General features: G+C 45.6%; 1 protein-coding gene across 1 annotated transcript in view; it reads right to left on the bottom strand.

Annotated features, from left to right (window-relative positions):
- The window catches only part of LRP1B (LDL receptor related protein 1B), a 728,477-nt gene that overhangs the window by 217,183 nt on the left and 495,239 nt on the right, over positions 1 to 16,055 (bottom strand). Inside the window, exon 41 of the mRNA XM_075181401.1 lies at positions 9,662 to 9,851. Within this exon, the coding sequence (XP_075037502.1) occupies positions 9,662 to 9,851 (190 nt within the window). The remainder of the gene's footprint in view (positions 1 to 9,661; positions 9,852 to 16,055) is intronic.

The following is a 16,055-nucleotide window of genomic DNA, read 5'->3' as shown; positions in this document are numbered from 1 at the left end:
ATTATCCCAATTTATCCTGAAAAGAATTCTACTTAGCAATAGAGAAATTGTTTTCTAAGAAAGATATCTCAAGTTGTACTGAAAAGACACGACTGAAATGGTGCAGGGTAAGCTTGAAACATTTTGGATAGATGAGGCTCTGTTTGCAGACCTAAACTAAGTATCTAGTTAACCATTGAAATAAATAATATAATGACAAGAAAGCCAAGCGCTCTTGAACTCATGTGTTTGTGCGAGTGTCATACACTTACCCAGCCTGTAGGATCCACAGCGAGGGTCCTAAGCTTCTCTCTATATTTTTTGCCAAGTGGGTGCTGCGTGGGTGCTCTTTGCTTCCTGCACCGAATACCTCCCTCCTGCTCTGCTAATGTACGGCTTCAGGGGCAAACACAGGATTTGTAGAGGGGAGTTTCCACACCAGCCCACCAGTGGGTGTGACCAGCATGCATGGGGACGTGGCTATAATTTTAGACAGTGCTTGGCTGCTCTCCAACTCTTCCTATCCCCATAATATACATGGACAATGCTGCGTGCACTACTGTTAGGTGTACGCAGCTCTCCCTTTTCAAGCAGAGCCGTGTGAAGCGGGGCAGGGTCCAGCCACCTCAATTATACAGTGCATCAGGCTTGGAGGGGGGTTTCCAGGCACTAGGAAACCCCCCTCAGTTTGCCTATGGGCTTGTCTTGCTAACCAGCTTTCTATCCCTATCACAGAGAAGGCACAGTAGGCGGGAGATCATTGCAGTCAGCGACTAATTCATACGGTGCTACCGCTGATTGGCCGCAGGTCACTGCCACTTGTCGTAGTAACCTGGCTCTTGGTCCTTTTGTGTGGAGGTCCCCTTCCTTGACCTGCTTTGTGTGGGCACATCAATGTCGAGTCCAGAAGGGATGTAGTCACTCTGACGCCAGATTTAGCACCAGCCAATCGTAAAGGATTATATCCTGGGACCAGTGGTGTAATGCCAATTTGACCTTCCACTGTTTGGTTTAGCTATTAGTTATTAGCTGACTCGTATTGCTCTCGCCACCGCCATTTAATTTTCTGTTAAAATAAAACTGTGACCTTTTGCCAAAATTAAAATTGTGTCCGCTTCGTAACTTTATGCTCTCAGTTATAGTAATATAAATCTGAACATACGAAGGAGGTTTGGGTGCATGAAAAGGAGATATCTACACTATGCAATTTAGAGGTTTTAATGCAAAATGCTTTTATTACTTTCCTATATCTGGTGGTTTTGTTGCTGTTTCAGAGTTTGCTTTTAAACTTTTTACTGTCAAGTAAATGGTGAATAGGGGAAAAGATGCTTTTAGACTGCAAGAGTTGTGATTACATTAAGGCCATTAGGCACATTTTATTCATATTTCTTTCTCACTTGCTTAAAAAAATTCACATTAACATTACAAATTGTATTTTTTTCCATTTACATAAGAGTTTTGAAGATATCTTGAGAGTTGTTCTAGCTAAACACAAATACAATCCGCTGCTGTAGATTTGTGGAGAAGGAGCAGTAGAATGTTTAAGTGCAGTCTCTATAATTACAGATGAGGATCAGTTTGAATCCTTTTGTCAGCTCTTTGTGACTATAGACAAGTCACTATTTGTCCCATTCCCTCACATAGCCAATCGATTGTAAGTTCTATTGACAAAAAAACTGTTACTGAAGTATTCTGGATATAGCGCTGTATAAAATAGACATATTTTACATAAAAATGTTAATTTTGTTAGTTATTATTGAGATAAAATGTTATAAAACAAAATGTGGATGTGTATATCTTATGTTGTGTACTATTGGCTCTGTTTACTAAAGTTAATGTTATATGTTTTTCTTTGTAATATCGAACATAAAAAAAATATTTATTAGAAAAACAAAAAACCCAACACAGCTATTTATGATAATAAAGAAGTAAATGTATAACCTTATTTCATGTCTGGTAACAATCGACAATTTAAATATAATCTAGAAGATACAACAGACGGCCCTGGGGCTGCATGCGGCCCTCCACGTATTCACCTTTGGCCCCAGCTCCTTGCTGCTTTATTGCAAATTAGCTTGTGACACTTGTTTAAAGCGCCTTCTGATATGTTATTACAGATAAGTGTCTCTTTCATTGATTGAATATGCTGTTTTAACTAAAGATGCTCAGGCTCGATTCCTCGAGTACCGAACGCACCCGAACGTAGGGGATCGGAGTACCGAGCCGGCTCGGTACTTTCGCGCTTTTTCGGATTTGAAAAGGAGGCAAAACGTCATCGTGACGCCGTCGGATCTCGGGAGTTTTTAATTCCTTTTAAAGACCCAACATCATCGAGGGCGGACCCCCATTTATCTTTTCTGCCACTGCTGTGTGCAAATGTGTCCTAGATGTGCTAGGAACTGCCGTGTGTTTGTGTCATTGCTCTGTCGCTTACCATCCAGCCAGATAGCTGCAGTCTTTGTTTGAAAGTGTATGAAAATAATATTGTGACCTGTGAGGTGGTCAAAATTGACTGCAAATGGCTTGAAATTAGTGTTATTGAGGTTAATAATAATAATAATAATAATAATGTAGGAACAAAAAAAGAGCAAAATTATTGCATTTTAGCATATTTTAGATTTTTTCTAAAGTATCCAAAACCAAAACACAAAGCTAATCCAGATCCAAAACTAAAACCAAAACCAGTTCACGGGGGTCAGTGAGCATCTCTAGTTTTAACTAAATACTGAGATTATGAGTAATGTGCGGCCCTTTTGAAGGTTAGTGGACTGTCCACGGGGCCCCTGATGTGTATCAAGTTGCCCATCACTGGTCTACACACAGTGGACAGACATTTTATAGACCAAACCAGCATTTAGGAGAATGCAGACCATCCATTCACTAGGAGCACCTCATTAATGTTACCACATCCTAGTGAATTGACAGGGCGAATTTATTGTGCAGCCAACACAAAATGGCTGCCACCAGTGTAGGAGACAGGTCCACTTTAAGAATGCAGTCGCATTGAGAACACGCTCTTCGTTTATTAGTCTTTCTAGGAAGTTGGAAATCTGATTTGTCCTCAAGAGTATACAGCCCACTGTACATTAAATAATGAATGGCCCTTAAATATAACATTTGTTTTACTGTCAAAAATAACATTAGACTAAATGAAGAACTGTTTTGGTTGAGCAGGCTGACATGATTAGTGTTTGACAAATACATGGATCCTCTGTACATGAAGAAAGTGATGATGGACCATTAGGCTTTGAACTAATAACACAAAAGAGCTGATGTGGTTACTGAACAGCCCTTCGAGGTAACACAACTGGGATTCACGGGAGATATTCCCCAGACGTCTTTTCTGCAACATATATTATGTTATGGTCATTAAATATAGTTGACTAGAAGCGGAAAACAAATATTCTAACCAGCTATTTTCTAGACATTCTATACATTAATTAAGATGGTTGTTGTCCTACTTGTTTGTTATACTTAGCGGCCAAATGTATACAATGTGTACCCTAGAGTTACAATTTGCTAAAGTCTACATGTCACCTACACACTGGGGGTGGCCATTTTGTGGTCTGAACCAATATTCAGCCAATTTACTAGGAACTAGTGACACCACAACACACCTCCTGCCTCAGGTTCACAGTAAATTGATAGGTTGCATTCTCATAAATATTGATTGGTTTAACTCAGACAAATTTCTGCCTCCACTGTGGATAGGAGTCAGTTACACTTTAAATCGCCATCTGTATGTATTTAATGCTAGGTCTCTATGTTCCTCCTCCTATAGCTTCAGTTGTACTTTACTTTTTAAACAGAGCATCTCTCACCCATCTCAATACATGGAATGAAAGAAGAATAGGGGACCTGATGAGTTTAGAGGCGGGAAAAGACCAATATATAGCACGTCAGGACCACCCACCACATTCATATTAACTCTTCCATGTATCTCCTGAAATACTGCTCAGGTTAGCTTCATTTATAGCTTAAATGAGAGACTGGGGGGGGGGGGGTGCATTAGGACTGTCTCTATTACATGTATCATGCGTTTCTGAATAATTTTAATACATCAGTTATAATGCCCAGAAATGAGGTGAGGGTGTGAGGCTGATGGTGGGGGGTGTGACATTGTGAGGCTGATGGTGGGGGGTGTGACATTGTGAGGCTGATAGTGGGGGGTGTGACATTGTGAGGCTGATAGTGGGGGGTGTGACATTGTGAGGCTGATAGTGGGGGGTGTGACATTGTGAGGCTGATAGTGGGGGGTGTGACATTGTGAGGCTGGTAGTGGGGGGTGTGACATTGTGAGGCTGGTAGTGGGGGGTGTGACATTGTGAGGCTGATGGTGGGGAGTGTGACATTGTGAGGCTGATGGTGGGGGTATGACATTGTGAGGCTGATGGTGGGGAGTGTGACATTGTGAGGCTGATAGTGGGGGGTGTGACATTGTGAGGCTGATGGTGGGGAGTGTGACATTGTGAGGCTGATGGTGGGGGGTATGACATTGTGAGGCAGGTGAGGGGGTGAGGTTGATGGCGGGGGTGTGACATTGAGAGGCAGGTGAGGTTGATGGCGGTGGTGTGACATTGTGAGGCAGGTAAGGGGGTGAGACTGATGGTGGGAGTGTGACATTGTGAGGCAGGTAAGGGGGTGAGACTGATGGTGGGAGTGTGACATTGTGAGGCAGGTAAGGGGGTGAGACTGATGGTGGGAGTGTGACATTGTGAGGCAGGTAAGGGGGTGAGACTGATGGTGGGAGTGTGACATTGTGAGGCAGGTGAGGGGGTGAGACTGATGGTGGGAGTGTGACATTGTGAGGCAGGTGAGGGGGTGAGACTGATGGTGAGGGAGTGTGACATTGTGAGGCAGGTAAGGAGGTGAGACTGATGGTGGGAGTGTGACATTGTGAGGCAGGTGAGGGGGTGAGGTTGATGGTGGGGGGTGTGACATTGTGAGGCAGGAAAGGGGGTGAGACTGATGGTGGGAGTGTGACATTGTGAGGCAGGTGAAGGGGTGAGGTTGATGGTGGGGGGTGTGACATTGCGAGGCAGGTGAGGGGGTGAGGTTGATGGCGGGGGTGTGACATTGTGAGGCAGGTGAGGGGGTGAGGTTGATGGTGGGAGTGTGACATTGTGAGGCAGGTAAGGAGGTGAGACTGATGGTGGGAGTGTGACATTGTGAGGCAGGTGAAGGGGTGAGGTTGATGGTGGGGGGTGTGACATTGTGAGGCAGGTGAAGGGGTGAGGTTGATGGTGGGGGGTGTGACATTGGGAGGCAGGTGAGGGGGTGAGGTTGATGGCGGGGGTGTGACATTGTGAGGCAGGTGAGGGGGTGAGGTTGATGGTGGGAGTGTGACATTGTGAGGCAGGTGAGGGGGTGAGGTTGATGGTGGGGGGTGTGACATTGTGAGGCAGGTGAGGGGCTGAGGTTGATGGCGGGGGTGTGACATTGTGAGGCAGGTAAGGGGGTGAGACTGATGGTGGGAGTGTGACATTGTGAGGCAGGTGAGGGGCTGAGGTTGATGGCGGGGGTGTGACATTGTGAGGCAGGTAAGGGGGTGAGACTGATGGTGGGAGTGTGACATTGTGAGGCAGGTGAGGGGGTGAGGTTGATGGTGGGGGGTGTGACATTGTGAGGCAGGTGAGGGGCTGAGGTTGATGGCGGGGGTGTGACATTGTGAGGCAGGTAAGGGGGTGAGACTGATGGTGGGAGTGTGACATTGTGAGGCAGGTGAAGGGGTGAGGTTGATGGTGGGGGGTGTGACATTGTGAGGCAGGTGAGGGGGTGAGGTTGATGGCGGGGGTGTGACATTGTGAGGCAGGTGAGGGGGTGAGGTTGATGGTGGGGGGTGTGACATTGTGAGGCAGGTGAGGTTGATGGTGGGGGTGTGACATTGTGAGGCAGGTGAAGGGGTGAGGTTGATGGTGGGGGGTGTGACATTGTGAGGCAGGTGAGGGGGTGAGGTTGATGGTGGGGGGTGTGACATTGTGAGGCAGGTGAGGGGGTGAGGTTGATGGTGGGGGTGTGACATTGTGAGGCAGGTGAGGGGGTGAGGTTGATGGTGGGGGGTATGACATTGTGAGGCAGGTGAGGGGGTGAGGTTGATGGTGGGGGGTATGACATTGGGAGGCAGGTGAGGGGGTGAGATTGATGGCGGGGGTGTGACATTGTGAGGCAGGTGAGGGGGTGAGGTTGATGGTGGGGGGTGTGACATTGTGAGGCAGGAAAGGGGGTGAGACTGATGGTGGGAGTGTGACATTGCGAGGCAGGTGAAGGGGTGAGGTTGATGGCGGGGGTGTGACATTGTGAGGCAGGTGAAGTGGTGAGGTTGATGGTGGGGGGTGTGACATTGTGAGGCAGGTGAAGGGGTGAGGTTGATGGCGGGGGTGTGACATTGTGAGGCAGGTGAGGGGGTGAGGTTGATGGTGGGGGTGTGACATTGTGAGGCAGGTGAGGGGGTGAGGTTGATGGCGGGGGTGTGACATTGTGAGGCAGGTGAGGGGGTGAGGTTGATGGTGGGGGGTATGACATTGGGAGGCAGGTGAGGGGGTGAGGTTGATGGCGGGGGGTGTGACATTGTGAGGCAGGTGAGGGGGTGAGACTGATGGTGGGAGTGTGACATTGTGAGGCAGGTGAGGGGGTGAGGTTGATGGTGGGGGGTGTGACATTGTGAGGCAGGAAAGGGGGTGAGACTGATGGTGGGAGTGTGACATTGCGAGGCAGGTATGGGGGTGAGGTTGATGGCGGGGGTGTGACATTGTGAGGCAGGTGAGGGGGTGAGGTTGATGGTGGGGGGTATGACATTGGGAGGCAGGTGAGGGGGTGAGGTTGATGGTGGGGGGTGTGACATTGTGAGGCAGGAAAGGGGGTGAGACTGATGGTGGGGGGTGTGACATTGTGAGGCAGGTATGGGGGTGAGGTTGATGGCGGGGGTGTGACATTGTGAGGCAGGTGAGGGGGTGAGGTTGATGGTGGGAGTGTGACATTGTGAGGCAGGTGAGGGGGTGAGGTTGATGGCGGGGGTGTGACATTGTGAGGCAGGTGAGGGGGTGAGACTGATGGTGGGAGTGTGACATTGTGAGGCAGGTGAGGGGGTGAGACTGATGGTGGGAGTGTGACATTGTGAGGCAGGTGAAGGGGTGAGGTTGATGGCGGGGGTATGACATTGGGAGGCAGGTGAGGGGGTGAGGTTGATGGCGGGGGTGTGACATTGTGAGGCAGGTGAGGGGGTGAGGTTGATGGTGGGAGTGTGACATTGTGAGTCAGGTGAGGGGGTGAGGTTGATGGTGGGGGGTGTGACATTGTGAGGCAGGTGAAGGGGTGAGGTTGATGGCGGGGGTGTGACATTGCGAGGCAGGTGAGGGGGTGAGGTTGATGGCGGGGGTGTGACATTGTGAGGCAGGTGAGGGGGTGAGGTTGATGGTGGGAGTGTGACATTGTGCGGCAGGTGAGGGGGTGAGGTTGATGGTGGGGGGTGTGACATTGTGAGGCAGGTGAAGGGGTGAGGTTGATGGTGGGGGGTGTGACATTGTGAGGCAGGTGAGGGGGTGAGGTTGATGGCGGGGGTGTGACATTGTGAGGCAGGTGAGGGGGTGAGGTTGATGGCGGGGGTATGACATTGTGAGGCAGGTGAGGGGGTGAGGTTGATGGCGGGGGTGTGACATTGCGAGGCAGGTGAGGGGGTGAGGTTGATGGCGGGGGTGTGACATTGTGAGGCAGGTGAGGGGGTGAGGTTGATGGTGGGAGTGTGACATTGTGCGGCAGGTGAGGGGGTGAGGTTGATGGTGGGGGGTGTGACATTGTGAGGCAGGTGAAGGGGTGAGGTTGATGGTGGGGGGTGTGACATTGTGAGGCAGGTGAGGGGGTGAGGTTGATGGCGGGGGTGTGACATTGTGAGGCAGGTGAGGGGGTGAGACTGATGGTGGGAGTGTGACATTGTGAGGCAGGTGAGGGGGTGAGGTTGATGGTGGGGGGTGTGACATTGTGAGGCAGGTGAGGGGGTGAGGTTGATGGCGGGGGTGTGACATTGTGAGGCAGGTGAGGGGGTGAGGTTGATGGTGGGGGGTGTGACATTGTGAGGCAGGTGAGGGGGTGAGGTTGATGGTGGGGGGTGTGACATTGTGAGGCAGGTGAAGGGGTGAGGTTGATGGCGGGGGTGTGACATTGTGAGGCAGGTGAGGGGGTGAGGTTGATGGCGGGGGTGTGACATTGTGAGGCAGGTGAGGGGGTGAGGTTGATGGTGGGGGGTGTGACATTGTGAGGCAGGTGAGGGGGTGAGGTTGATGGTGGGGGGTGTGACATTGTGAGGCAGGTGAAGGGGTGAGGTTGATGGCGGGGGTGTGACATTGTGAGTCAGGTGAGGGGGTGAGGTTGATGGTGGGGGGTGTGACATTGTGAGGCAGGTGAGGGGGTGAGGTTGATGGCGGGGGTGTGACATTGCGAGGCAGGTGAGGGGGTGAGGTTGATGGCGGGGGTGTGACATTGTGAGGCAGGTGAGGGGGTGAGGTTGATGGTGGGGGGTGTGACATTGTGAGGCAGGTGAAGGGGTGAGGTTGATGGCGGGGGTGTGACATTGCGAGGCAGGTGAGGGGGTGAGGTTGATGGCGGGGGTGTGACATTGTGAGGCAGGTGAGAGGGTGAGGTTGATGGTGGGGGGTGTGACATTGTGAGGCAGGTAAGGGGGTGAGGTTGATGGCGGGGGTGTGACATTGTGAGTCAGGTGAAGGGGTGAGGTTGATGGTGGGGGGTGTGACATTGTGAGGCAGGTGAGGGGGTGAGGTTGATGATGGGGGGTGTGACATTGTGAGGCAGGTGAGGGGGTGAGGTTGATGGCGGGGGTGTGACATTGTGAGGCAGGTGAGGGGGTGAGGTTAATGGCGGGGGTGTGACATTGTGAGGCAGGTAAGGGGGTGAGACTGATGGTGGGAGTGTGACATTGTGAGGCAGGTGAGGGGGTGAGGTTGATGGTGGGGGGTGTGACATTGTGAGGCAGGTGAGGGGGTGAGACTGATGGTGGGGGGTGTGACATTGTGAGGCAGGTGAGGGGGTGAGGTTGATGGTGGGGGGTGTGACATTGTGAGGCAGGTGAGGGGGTGAGGTTGATGGCGGGGGTGTGACATTGTGAGGCAGGTGAAGGGGTGAGGTTGATGGTGGGGGGTGTGACATTGTGAGGCAGGTGAGGGGGTGAGGTTGATGGCGGGGGTGTGACATTGTGAGGCAGGTGAGGGGGTGAGGTTGATGGCGGGGGTGTGACATTGTGAGGCAGGTGAGGGGGTGAGGTTGATGGTGGGGGGTGTGACATTGCGAGGCAGGTGAGGGGATGGGGCTGATGGTGGCGTTGTGCCGTTTGGAGGCTTATGATAGAGACTCCTATAAAATGATGTAGTGAAAGATTTCGGTACTCTTCTCCAATTACTGTTCACCATTTGTAAACAGGTTGGAAAATACCAGTTACTTTCCAAAATCAATGAAAAAATACTTTTTATTCTTAGGTTTAGCATAGCAAAAAATGTTTTTGTTCTTATAAGAGATTATACTACAAACTCATGTTCACCATCCAGGAACAGGTTAAATGTAAATCTCTTTTAAACTGCTTATGTGTCTGGAGAAACAGATGTTCACGGAAAGCCTAAAGTACTTAAGTGTAAGTTCTAAGACATAAATTACAGAGGATTTGGAAGAATTTGCATACTTTTGGCATTCGTCAAGTGCTAAAACGTGGGGGTGGTCATCTTCAGACATGGTGATAACAGCTTCCCTGTTGAAGGCCCCTCTCCGACTCTGGTCTACTGTATGGCGCGTGATGGATGAGGTGATGGAGCTGGTCCAGTACAGTGTATCCCAGGCTCGATGATAAGCCAGACCTTCCACAGAGCCCACATCTGTCAAGAAAACACGGCAGAAAGATTAGATTATCTCGTGCTGTGAGACAACCTGAGGAAAGTGTCTTATGTCTCATCCACAGTGTGGATATTACGTGTTTATACACCACTAACATTTTAACTTAAATTTGTATTAGAATTCTGGAAAATGCATTTGATTTCCAGTAGTAACATTTATATTGAACGATTCTATTTCTTAAAATCACTTGCAGACAATTATACATTATGGTCAATTGTTTTCAATATGATCATCTATAATCAGTTTATTTGATTACTTTGCAACATTACAATCTTGATCTGACAGCATATAGACGTTTGCAGAGCGCGCACTAGGTAGATCAGTTGTAGGACTGCTGGACAGAATTGCATGATAATAATACACACTTCAATCAAGCATATGAGCGTCACACCGTAAGGACGTCTGTGGATGGGTCCACATCTCCCTATAACCGGGACTAACTCTCCATAATGCTGGCACATATGAATGTAAAATCATGTTTTACATACTGAGAGCCTCCCACAATTGGGTCACCTGTATCCCCTGCACATGCTGCTGGCAATGTTAAAAGCCCATGGGGCTGACTTACATGCAAGGTAAGTGAATTAACCTGGTTTGGTTAAATGACAGGAAGCTGGATTACCTCCTTTACCCCCTGACAACATGTGAGTAAAAACTGTATATAAACGGGAGAATAGCCCCATGTAAGTGTGAGTGTGTGCGTGTGTACATCTACTAACTTTATGTGGGTGTGTGTGTACCAGGTCTTGTAAGAGCTACCCTTCAAGCTAGTAATCAAATCACTATTCCTAAAGACACTTCTATATTCCTGCAAGACCCCTATACCCGCGGAACTCCTGTGACCTGCGTAAAAGAGCTGATATTCTAATCCATAAAAAAAACATTAATAAACAATAGATTAGGTAATTTTTAATCCTGATAAACATGACATTGATATTATCTATCTATCTATCACATATATATATATATATATATATATATATATATATATATATATATATATATATATATATATATCACATATCTATCACATATATATCTATCACATATCTATCTATCTCGTATCTATCTATCTCATATCTATCTATCACATATCTATCTATCTATCTATCTATCTATGTCATATCTATTTATCTATCTATCTCATATCTATCTATCTATCACATATCTATCTATCTATCTATCTATCTATCTATGTCATATCTATTTAGCTATCTATCTCATATCTATCTATCTATGTCATATCTATCTATCTATCTCATATCTATCTATCTCATATCTATCACATATCTATCTATCTATGTCATATCTATGTCATATCTATCTATCTATCACATATATATCTATCTATCTCATATCTATCTATCTATCTATCTCATATATATTTATCTATCTATCTCATACCTATGTATCTCATATCTATCTATCTATCTATCATCACAACTATATGGTACTAGTATTTTAATATTTGAACTGTAACAGTTCTTGAGTTCTTGATATAAGAAGGCAGATTTTAAGCAATTATTAACTCAAGCTGGAATATTTCTCCAAAAGTCTGTTCGCTGCTAGAAAACTAAAAGACAACACCTGACACTTATTAATACGACATGGGAGGATAGAACTTAATACGGATTTTGTTATCTTAGCACTTATTCTGGAAGCAGATCCACAGAGTAAGTGACCTTCATTTCAATAGCTTAGAACTTTATGAAAAAGTCCATGACCTAAATGTACGTGTGAAGTACAGATTCATTATTGCTGACACCTCCTAAACCTTCCCTATAAAATGACTTTGACAGATTCCCGTCAGCTGATACCTCCATGCCAAGTCAGCAACTAACCACTGAGCCACCACTGAGATGAAACAGATGTTACATTATCTTCTACATGGATATTCTCTCATACTGTAAGACAGATGGAAACTGGTTCTTTGTGGTTGTCTGTGTAAGTGGGAGAAGTATTAGCACAAGAAAGAGCTGCTTTTCTATAGAAACATGAGATATGTATTTAATGGCTACGTCTGTGTGTTACAACCCTTACTTGTCGCATATGCATATGGGAATTAATTGATTAACAATAATGACAATACGAAAACACCCTGAACAAGGTACTTGTGAGACGTTGCCTTAGACACTGAAATGGGTAATCCATCAGTAAAATACAGACAGTTACAGATCATCATCATCATCATTTATATAGCGCCACTAATTCCGTAGCGCTGTACAGAGAACTCATTCACATCAATCCCTGCCCCATCGGTGCTTACAGTCTAAATTCCCTAACACATACACACAGACAGAGAGAGAGAGAGAGAGACTAGGATCAATTTGATAACAGCCAATTAACCCACCAGTATGTTTTTGGAGTGTGGGAGAAAACCGGAGCACCCGGAGGAAACCCACGCAAACACGGGGAGAACATACAAAATCCACACAGATAAGGCCATGGTCGGGAATTGAACTCATGACCCCAGTGCTGTGAGGCAGAAGTGCTAACCACTGAGCCACCGTGTACTTCACCTATACTGTACATATGGACTGTAATAAAATGTGCAACAAAGAAAAAAGTGCAAAGTGCAAGTATATCTGCATCATTTTCTCACATTCTTCTCCATGCCGATTATTGCTATTCATGTCAGCCACACAGGCTCCGTTATGTGGGGATGAATGGTCCCTTGAATTCTCTTTACAACAGGGCAAAAGTACTTTTTTCTAAAGGACAAGCCTGTGAGCCCTTGGAAATGGCACCATTATTAGCTGCTGCTGCAAGGATGCTGGTCAGTGTCGTCTTGGTGCATTTTCCAATCCGGAAGCTGCACACATCTGTAGGGCACGCATGGGGATATATTTATCAAACCTCCTAAATAGGAAAAGTGGAGGTGTTGCCTGAGCAACCAATCAGATTGCAGCTATCATTTATCTAGTAGATACTAGAAAATGACAGCTAGAATCTGATTGGCTGTTATGGGCATCACCTCCACTTTTTATTTTTAGAATGTTTGATGAATCTGAGCGTGTAGTGTTTGTATGTATGAGCTGTAAGGACTTGTTACATGAGCACATTTTTTTAATGCTGTCTGCCTCCTAGAGAAGAGGTCCAAGTGGCAGATGGGGGTGATACGACTAGCCTCATCATGGTTTTCCACAAGTGCCAGCATGCACATTGGCACAAGTGCACTTGTAGTGCCACGAGTGTGCAATAAAAAGGGTGCCCACATCATAGTTTAATAAGTGTTCTCCCATCATAAATAATTATTGCCCCTGTTAGCAAACAAATAGTATTTCCCCCTTACTAAAATTATATATTCATATTGCCCACAAATTTAATATTACAATCATATTGCCCCCTTAATAACATGAACAATAATTTTGTCCCTTAATATAAATAAATATTAATTTTACACCCATAAGTTCATTACAAACTTATTTGGCCCCTTAATAAATAAATGGTGATTGCCCTCATAGGTCATAATTCAGTGGTGCCTCCTCTTACGTTCTGAAAGCCTAGATAGCGCAAACAGGGTGTGGTTTGAGCAATCTCACAATCACCTCTTTTTTCTGGCGCTTTCTGTCGTTTTGCAAAAGGCAGCTACATAAATTTGACAGTTTGTATTATTATCATGTTACAAATCAGGACAGTGATTTGTAATGTGGCCCTTTGTAAAATGGACTTACTTTGCAAAATTGCCTTACATTAATATTTTTGTATTTCCCATAACGCAAATCAAACTAGCATTCCTGGCATCACCTTAAAGAAAAAACTCATGAAAGAGCGATTAATCATTCGTCCCTTTATGGTCAATGGATGCCGTTAATCGCTTGAAGTTCACACTACATAATTAAATTGTTCTATTGAGCAACGGAAAATTGTCTATCTAGATGACCCATAAGAAACAAACAGCAGCAAAATGAGCGATCACTTGTAAGCGAGCGTCCACAAATCGCACATGTTGTTTAGCCCTTTAAATACCAGAAAGCGATCAGCAATTTAATGGAAGCAGATTAGTACAATCAGTGAGAAACTCGTTTCCGACAAATATCTTGTGTTGTCTAAATGAATGCAATGCTGATGTGAAATTGAATTAATAAACACAGGCTATTCACCTGCTCTGACATATCTAGTTAGACCAGTAATGGGGTCTAAAACAGCTGATTAAGTATCTACACAACACAAGACAATATCTTATGATTTACAGAGGCAATGCAAGAGCAATCACATCATTACACTGCCAAATACCATCTATCACTTTTACTGAATTTAACGAAGATGGATTACATCCTAAAGTAGAGATGCAAGCTATAAATATATTCATTCTGATCTTCATCTGACTTTCCCCCAGAATAGACATGCAACAAATCAATAATTGAAGAACACACTTCTGATCCTTTGTTATAAATGATTTTAGAAAAAGAAATCCGTTTGGCGTAATGACAAAAGAGAAAGTGGTAGTAGGAGATGAAACAGTTGTACACGGAAACTTAGAACAAAGAGACACCACTAACTTTTGTTCTCAGACTAACACAATAAAAGTTTTAAGTCTTTCAGTGGAATTATCTTTATGGTGTAAGGGAAAAAGTTTCGAGACTGTTATTACTAATAGATAGATTTTAAAATAGTTCCCATGGGCACTTGATGCATTTAACACCAGATACGGGAGCTCTACAATAACATTATGTTATTATTTTCTTATTTGGATGTTAACAGAGCTTTTTATTTTTATTTTACAAAACTCTTGTTAAATAAATATCAACTAGAATAGAAAAATAGGTGGTAAGTGCTAAATCTAGGAGGCAGAAAAAGAGGTATTCATCCTGCAGTCGGTAAATATTGAAAAACAGGGACAATTCCAGGGAAAAGACAATCTCTAAAACCTAGGACTGCATCTGGAAATTAGAAACCGTTGACTGTACTGATCACGATCGATCAGTCAGAAGTGCTTAAAAACCAGGTCATCGCGCAAGAGAAAAGGGTGTAAATGCATCAAGCTGAGAGTTTTCCGGCGGGTTTGAAAAGTGGAGATGTTGCCTATAGCAACCAATCAGATTCTAGCTGTCATTTTGTAGAATGCACTAAATAAATGAAAGCTAGAATCTGATTGGTTTTTCAAACCCGCCAGAAAACTCTCAGCTTGATACATTTACCCCCTGATGTAGCATTTTGCGAATTGCACCATGGCCCGGCTTGCCCACTTCCTAGGCTCTGTTATAGCTTTAGAGACTCTCAAAATCCTCTTATCCGTAGAGCTGACACATATACAAGCATTACGAATGGAGGATATTTGGAAGAAGAAGATATATTAGAATAAAAGCCGTTTAATGCTTCTTCACTTCTTAGTTTGTTTGACTGTGGTTTACTACCAGCAGGTAACACTAAACTTGTTGTTCACACTGTTATCTCTGGTAGTGACCTTTTCCTGTATTGGGCGAAATGAAACAAAGCCATATCATCAGCGAATTCCTCATTTTGCCGGCAACGGAGTTGTACCATACCTCCCTACATTTAGAACCAGGAAAGCGGGACAAAATCAGCCACACCCCCAATTTGCCAAAAAACCACCCACAAATGGTAATAAATGGTCAAAGCTATGCCCAGGAATTGGGATGTTTCGCCACAATCGGTACAGCTGTGAGGTATGCTTTACACCAATTGATCAATCAGCCACTACTTCGTTTTTGTTTCTTTATCTCATACATGTCATGTGATGTGATTCTACCTATGACATACCTCCCAACCATCCCGATTTAGGGGGGGGCAGTCCCGGGTTGTATCACGGGGTAGAAAAGTTGGGCAGTGTCCTCAGGGCCATCTTAACAGCATTATAGGCCCCTGGGCAAAGCAGTGCTCCGGGGACCTTCCTACACAATCACTCACCCACTTATGTACAATTAGTACATGTACGTTGTTTTCGTTAAGGTCAAAATATGTATTTGCAACAGCAAGATCGCATGTACAGATAATTGATACTGAGGTGAACAGTCCACCTAAACGTTTTAATAAAGAGGGTTTGAAGGTTCTGAATAATATAATAAAAAGTTGGTAAGCCTACGGGGCCCCTATGCTCGTGGGGTCCCCAGGTGCTAGGCATGTCCCCATTATGGTCACCCCCCCCTCTTTCCCCACCTCTCAAGGCCACCTACCCAAATCTCTAGGTATGCTGTGACAGGATGCTGCAGGGTGGAGTGGCG

Source organism: Mixophyes fleayi, chromosome 7 (genome assembly GCF_038048845.1).
Source record: "Mixophyes fleayi isolate aMixFle1 chromosome 7, aMixFle1.hap1, whole genome shotgun sequence".
In the NCBI taxonomy this organism is placed as follows: Eukaryota; Metazoa; Chordata; class Amphibia; order Anura; family Limnodynastidae; genus Mixophyes; species Mixophyes fleayi.
The sequence above is the reverse complement of the archived record's forward strand: the minus strand, read 5'-3'. Positions and strand labels throughout refer to the sequence as shown.